The sequence below is a fragment of the Barbatula barbatula genome, assembly GCF_947034865.1.
Source record: "Barbatula barbatula genome assembly, chromosome: 20".
Taxonomy (NCBI): domain Eukaryota; kingdom Metazoa; phylum Chordata; class Actinopteri; order Cypriniformes; family Nemacheilidae; genus Barbatula; species Barbatula barbatula.
This window is the reverse complement of record NC_136783.1, coordinates 3,066,669-3,074,507: the sequence shown is the minus strand read 5'-3', so window position 1 is coordinate 3,074,507 and position 7,839 is coordinate 3,066,669. Positions and strand designations below refer to the sequence as shown.

General features: G+C 36.3%; 1 protein-coding gene across 1 annotated transcript; it reads left to right on the top strand.

Annotated features, from left to right (window-relative positions):
* The first annotated feature begins 2,625 nt into the window (after nucleotides 1-2,625).
* isy1 (ISY1 splicing factor homolog) lies at nucleotides 2,626-7,579 on the top strand. The gene is made up of 11 exons (XM_079482870.1): nucleotides 2,626-2,723; nucleotides 3,202-3,224; nucleotides 3,319-3,370; nucleotides 3,890-3,955; nucleotides 4,110-4,152; nucleotides 4,243-4,355; nucleotides 4,556-4,673; nucleotides 5,384-5,506; nucleotides 6,641-6,756; nucleotides 6,869-6,958; nucleotides 7,090-7,579. Exons 1-11 carry the CDS (start codon nucleotides 2,721-2,723, stop codon nucleotides 7,195-7,197), a joined length of 855 nt encoding a protein of 284 aa, XP_079338996.1. The 5' UTR covers nucleotides 2,626-2,720; the 3' UTR covers nucleotides 7,198-7,579.
* The last annotated feature ends 260 nt before the right edge of the window (nucleotides 7,580-7,839 follow it).

Below are 7,839 nucleotides of genomic sequence, written 5' to 3'. Positions count from 1 at the left end.
CCACTGTGTGCAGAGCTGAAAGTGTGCATCTCTCTCAGGTGTTTTCTGCCGCCATGTTGCCCCAGCTCTCTCAGTAAAAGAGTGTCAAATTAGATCTCATGGGACTATTCTTTGCAAGCTGGGATCAGTTTCAGTTCCAAGCATTCCCTGTAATACCCCAACGTAAATATAGCCAACCTATAAAAAGTCTATGATCTATCATTATTATTTTGCAGCTTTCAAGCTCTTCCCTTTTTAAAAATGTTCAAACATGTACATAGTTCCGAAATGGGACTATTTTTGTATTATGGCATTATTAAAGCATATTATATCATTATATTTGTTTAAAGGGATACTAAACCCAAAAATGATAATTCTGTCACCATTTACTCACCTTGCAGTTGTTCCAAATCTGTATTTGTTCTGATGAACACAGAGAAAGATATTCGGAAGAATGATTGTTATAACCAAACAGATTTTGACTCCCATAGCAGGAAAAAATACTTTTTTTATTATTTTTGGGTTCTGTTAAACAAAAGAAGATATTTTGAAGAATGTTGGACAGCAAACAGTTCCGGGGCACTTTTGACTGCCATTGTAATTTGTCCTTCTATGGGGGGGCAAAGTCTGTCTGGTTATACCTTTCTCTGTTTTCATCAGAACAAAGATTTGGAATAACTGGAAGGTGAGTAAATGATGACAGAATTTTCATTTTTGGGTGAAGTATCCTTTTAACTACAAAAACCATCATTTGACACCCGCCCTGTTTAGCTTATACTTGTTTTATTGAAGAGTAAGACGCTCAATACAGCAGCTGCAGGTATCTGATGAACTTGCAGGAGTTCTTTCTTTAGTAAATTATTGAACTTCAAATAACAAGATTTACGTAGTTATGTCTGTGTGCATGGAAACGGCTATAAATGACATATAATAAAAGTAGATTTCATCTTATTAAAAGATTTTTTTTTGGTGCTGCTTTCATGTGACTCTCATAGAAACTTTATTTTTAGATTTCTTGAAGCCAAATGGGATACCAAAGTAGCGTGAGGGGTGTGGACTATCAGGTTACCATGGATCAATAAGAACAGACCTTACAGAACTAAGCATAGCTTCAGTAACCGGAGCTCTTTCAGTACTGCAGTGTTCCTCTTCTGAAGAGCTGAATGCCCAATAAACAGTATCAAGAGTGATTTGATACTACACAACTGTGGCTGTCAGTGAACGGTTCACAACATACTCAAACTATCACAGGAATTTAAGCAAGTTCAACTGGTATTATCTTTAGTAGCAATATCCGTGTCTTCGGAAGTACTTTAAAATGTCGAGAATGATAACTTGACAAAGGTAGTGCATTTGTTCAGTGCATCTGTATACAGGGCTATCAAAGTTGAAGTAGATGACTGGTACCACATCAGTCTAGACAGTGATGCTTCATGCAAGATGTCTTAAGAAAATTTGATTATGTAAAAAGAGCAATCGACAGCCAAAGTTGCATGACTTCTACAAACCAGGATTTCTGCACTGAAAATTAGTAATTCAACAAAAAACCATCAAGGTATCCATGGACTACAATGAGACCACATATTATGAAAACCACATTATGTTATGTAGAGCAAGGTGCCAGTTAAATATTTCAATAAGAGCTCTGAAAGCAGCTATATGCAAATAGAAATGGGATGCAGTTTACATTTCAAATGCTAGAAGAAAAGGCTACTTCGACATCATCTGTCACCCGACCTTCAACTTTTTCAAATAAAAAAAATGTGCACAGAAACAGAACTTTACAAAGCAGAGCCTAGATCAGACTTTGACAATAGATGTTAATAATGATTAAACAGAAACGGACTGAAAAATAGGATCAGTGATAAATAAAACCAATTTGGGAAATCTTTAATTGAATGACATCACTCATGCTGCTATGGAAAGATCTTTTGTATTCTACATTAAATACAAAATTGCAGAGAACAGAGAAACACGAGGTGTCACTCACGGATTGAGAGGTGTAAAGTTTATAAGATTGTTGAACAAAAAATGTCTCAAAAAATGACCTGAATCCTGATAGGAAAGCACACGGTAGGCTTGCATATATCTTGGTTATGTTTTATTTATAATTGAATGTACCGTGTATATTGATTTCAGTTTAAAAAGATATATATTGACGAAAAGATATATATCATCACGAATTTGATTGTAATTTTGGTTTATTTTCAGTTTTTTCACGGTGTACATTTGATGTTTGTGATGTTGATTTCGCATGCAAGAAAGGAAGACATTAAAATACAGAAGACATCGAAGGCATCAGTTGTAGCGTGGTTTTTCAGCTAAAGGAGAAAACAATCAGGAGCCGTTATAGACTTAATCGGGTTTGACCTGTAAAAATCGCATTAGATAAGCAAATACAGCTTTAGTTTTAGTCTACAGTTGGAAGAGACCGCTGTAATACACAGTATGTAGTTTCATCTCTCACCACTAGAGAGTATAAGGACACAATCTAGGTTTTCGAGAAATCGTTCAATTTGCTTACAATACAAGTTAACATCATTCATATGAATAAATAAATAAATAAATAAATAAATTCACATGGATATATTTCACGTTTGTTTGGTCCGTCAACGCTTATGTTTTCTGTTTTGTTTGTTCAAACGTGATGCGCCGGAAGTTGCCGCAGTCTTACGTCATATTTACGCGACGAGCGCTCTCACCGTTGTGCTCACGCAGGATTCAACTGTTGAACTACAGAAATGGTAAAATGATTATTCTTACAGTTTGTGTTGTTTTACCTGTGTTAATATAAAGGCGAAGAGTCAACGAAAACACCAGAAAAAGAATTAGTTACCGCTGGCTTAATCATCTCACTTAAATATCTTTAATATCAGAGAGCTGTCTATAAAAATGTAAAAAACATGATTACTATAGTTAAACCATCGCAACCACAAATGAACCATGATTTTGCTATAGTGATCATTTTAACGATGCTATTTCTAGTAAAACTGTATAAAACAAAAAATGGTTAGAAAAATCCCGCGGCATTATTGAGATCTGAACTGCACATATATGGTTTTGCGTTAGTATGTTATGTTGAATAGGATATGTTTGATGTATTATGTTGGTTCAGGCGCTAATCTGTGATTCACACTCTTCATAACAATCTATCTGACAGATGACTTTTCATGTGATCACAAAAATGTGCCTTTTTAATGAAACGTTGGTGTTGTTTTTTAGGCTCGAAATGCAGAAAAGGCCATGTAAGTTTCTTTCTTCATTGTTAAGTTTTTGACAAGTTTAAAAATAATTACGTGTTCAGATTTAAACTTATTATGAATTGACTTATTTATACAGGACGGCCTTGGCCAGGTTTCGGCAAGCCCAGCTTGAAGAAGGAAAGGTTAAGGTGAGGTCAATAAACTGCAAAATATCAGGTTAAGAGTTGTCCTGTGATGTGGCCTGCTACACTTGATAAACTGTGAAAACGTAAAGGGATACATCACCCAAAAGCTCACGTTGATTCAAATCCTTTTAGGCAATCATTATACATCGACTTGATCATACAGGATCAGATTATTACTTCTCCGTTATTTTGGCCAAAATAATTGATGCTAAGGGTGTAATCATAATATCTGTTTAAATGTTTATCAGTCAAATGTATCTTTATTTTTGTGTTTTTGCAGTTTTATCCGTTTTTGGCCAACAAATCACACTTAACATTTTAATGTAGGCATTAGAGAGACAGAGAGCGGTTGTATCTATTGTGGCTCTTTAAACGAGTGCTGAATTATAAACAATATTAGTAGAATTACCACAAGATCAACAGTAATCATGGTTTTTAATATCACAGTTATTGCAAGGACCACCTGACATCAACTGCTTGCATAATAATTGTTTTGCTCTGGTCCAATTGATATTTCTGCAGGAAAGAAGACCCTTTCTTGCTTCAGAGTGTAATGAGTTACCCAAAGCAGAGAAGTGGAGACGACAGGTCTGGAAATGAAACAATTGTTTTTGTTCTGACAGATTTTGACAAAATACACTTTTAGTTTGGTGTCGAGTAAAATGTTGTATTAGACAATACGTTTTAATAAACATATAAACATGCTCAGAAGTGACTTTGATTTCACTGCAATTTTGTTTAGATCATCAGTGAGATTTCAAAGAAGGTTGCCCAGATTCAAAATGGTGAGAAAGTGTATGGAATATTGCTGCCAAATCTTAATCCTAACATCAAATGTAGTCTTCCTTTACTAAACTCTTGGATTCATTCTTCAGCTGGTTTAGGGGAATTTAAGATCCGTGATATGAATGATGAAATCAACAAGCTTCTACGAGAGAAAGGTCACTGGGAGATCAGAATTAAAGAGCTCGGAGGACCTGACTATAGGGTAAGTTCTTATTCCATTGATATTTTAGCTAATGTTTTTGTCCTTTTCATCTACAGTGTAAAGTAAAAACATTGTTCTCCACTGTAGTTAGTTACAGTGTTTTCATACTATGTTCTGTGATGTGCAGCAACTTCGATTTATTAAAGTGCTGTTTGAAACTCAACTGCATGGATCATGCCATTTTGTTTTGAAACTATTAGAGATTTGGACCTAGGATGTTGGACCACGAGGGTAAAGAGGTTCCAGGAAACAGAGGGTATAAGTATTTTGGTGCAGCAAAAGATTTGCCCGGAGTCCGAGAGCTGTTTGAAACAGAACGTAAGTTCACTAAATGATATCAGAATAGAAGTATTTAATGAGTCTAAGCTATTAATAACTACCTTTTTATTCAGAACTGTGATTGTGCTCTATATGCTTTGTGTTTTTATGCTAAGAGATCTGAAATGCAGTGAAGGGTGACCACCCGTCCCGCTTTGCATTGTACTGCACAGCATGTTCACCCCTGGTCCCGCATGTCGCATATTGAGACAATGTCCCACATTTTCATCAGTTTTTCACCAGTGTTGGTTTTTAGTTGTCACATTAAGAAAACATGTTCTTTTTCCCAAAACGGACCCGAGACGTTTGTTTGCGCCATTGTTTATTCAACTATTTAAGTTGAATTCAACTATTTAACAGAGCTGTGCCCAGTGTCCAAGAAGCTCATACTAACGTGACTATTTTCTATTTAAGTCTTAAAATTACATAAAACAATATATAAAAATGTTTTCATTCTGTTATTATATCAGTTTTACGCTACCTTTCAGTGGTGTCCCACAAAAAATAAAACATAAAACCTGTCCCACGTTTGGTTTGTTGGATAGTGGTCAGCCTATGCTATGCTATTTCTGTTGAAATATATGTGTTGACATTTTGTTCTGCCCAGTTTCTGCTTGTAATCCAAAATGTGTTGACATCTCGATTTTTAAGGCAAGATTTACTATCATCAGGTTTGTGTCTAAAATGAACGTACATTTTTTTCCTTGCAGCTGTCCAAGCGCCCAGAAAAACACGAGCTGAGCTGATGAAGGACGTTGATGCCGAGTATTATGGTTATAGAGACGAGGATGATGGCATTTTAGTCCCTTTGGAACAAGAATATGAGAAACAAGGTGATGCAAGAGCACTAGAGAGATTAGGGTGTATTTGAAGGGATTAGATTACACAAAAATAAAAATTCCCATCAGCCCATAAAAGAAATGAACAAAATTATTTGGGCTGCTTGTTTATTGACCAAAAGCATGTTAGAATCAGGCTTTGAGGCATTCAAAAGACTTAAAATAGTCTTTACAACTCAATATTGCCATATTACAAGTCCCAATTACAAGTAATTAAGTTATATGTTAGTTTTGTGTGAGTAATAAACGGTAATATCTTTCTTTGATAAAAATCTTCTTAACCACCGTAGCTCTCAAAAATAGCTCTCGAATTTACTTTGCCTTTAGATTTAACAGTAGTTTTGCATTCTTATTTAAGAAGGACAATTTATTCTGCTTAAATGCATTAAATATGTCAGAGATACAGGATTCATCCCTTTGACCCTAATAAAGCAGACTTCTCAATTTAACAGCATCATAAAGCATTAATTTTGTCAAATAGATGACCATTGCACCCTGTAAGATATGGGCTTCTTTTGCCTTCGGATGACACTCGCTGGCAACCATGTGAGTTCCTTAAATTGACAGAATCCTGCCCGACTGTCCTCACATTATTTGGATGAAGCTCTGCATTGTGTGTTTTTACTCTGGTACAGTCGAGGCATTGTGTGATGTTGTATTTTACCAGCGTGTTTCTCATTTGCGTCTGTTTAACTGAATGCTTAACGTGCAGCTGGAGGTTCGATGCGACTTATATGAAGTGCTAGGGTGCACCTGACTGTCCAGTGACTGCGACACATGACTGCTGCATTCCAATATTAATTGTATGACCTACTCTTGAGATTGCGGAAAGCTTTGGTTGCACTTTATTTAACAGTATCTGCACTTACCTAGTATGTATGTACAGTGACTTACCCAACAAGATAAAGGTTGAAACACAGACTAAATATGGGTAAGGGCTGGTAGGTCAACAGGCCATTGTCCCAAAATAAATCGCAACTGGCTGAAAAAGGATCCTGACAAGTTTGCACAGTTTTCTTTGCGGGATTTATTTTACAGTAACGACTGACTGGATGCACATGTTTACATTCATGTTAAAATGTAATAATGTTAATACAATATGTAATGCTTATTTTTTTGATCCTGCAGTTATTGCAGAGGCTGTTGAGAAATGGAAAGCAGATAAAGAGGCTCGATTGGCTGGTGGAGTTGTGAAAGACACTGAAGAAGAGGAGGAATATATTTACGCTGTCAAAGACGATGAGGTAAACATCCACGGGCGCTCTGTCACAGGCTATTTTGAGCCATTCTGTTTTTAACTTATTTCTATTTGATTTATTTCTATTTAATTGATTTGCCCCGACATTTTTCATCCAGCAGTCGGATGATGAAAGCCGAGATCAGATGGAGGGAGAAAATGGTGCCCAAGCATTTATTGCACATGTTCCTGTTCCGTCACAGAAGGAGGTGGGTTGAGTACTTGAAATATGTCAAAGTGTTTGTACACATAAGACGCTGCCCATGAAGTAAAATAGACTTCACCCAAAAATGAACATCCTGTGATTTACCTTTGTCGCTCTTTTCTGTGGTTGTCACAGATTGAAGAAGCTTTGGTCAGACGGAAGAAAATGGAGCTCCTGCAGAAATACGCCAGTGAGAGTTTGATGGCACAAAGCCAAGAGGCCAAAACGTTACTTGGTTTATAGTGTGCTGAACAGCTTGGGATGGGTCCTCTATTTTGTGTACAATCTTAGGGGGTTGTATTGAAAGTACGAGTATTGGATGCGGTTAAAGATGCTCTAATTTTGGGTTCAAATAGAAAACAGGTGAAAATATCTAAAATGCTTAATTTGATAAGGTCACTATGATGCATATTAATTGTACAGTTAACTAAGTTGACAGAATAATAAAGTGTTGTTGCGGGTCAAAAGATGATGGCGATTTTGTGTGTTATAACACCTTTATTGTATGCTTATGGTTTAAAGTTGTGTTCATTCAAGTTATTTGTTCTTCCACAGCACAAACTGCAAAAATGTCTGTAAATATTTTGTATACTGTTTACCTACAAGTAAACTCTCTTTTTTACAACACGTCTTATCTTCTCAGAAATACTTGATGAGACATATGTGCACAATCTCTCAAGCTTAACTCTTGTTTTTTATTTTATTAGTAGAAATAAAAGGTGACGCAGCAATCCTGATGTGACTAGAATCTCTAGTGGCACATATGTGTCGGTGACGTCACCATAGCGTACTTCCACATCTGCTGCATTGGGCAAGTGTCCTTGTCTCGATTCACCCCCTTCCCCCTCAAAACACACCGTTTCTCTAGTAAACATGATCTCAATA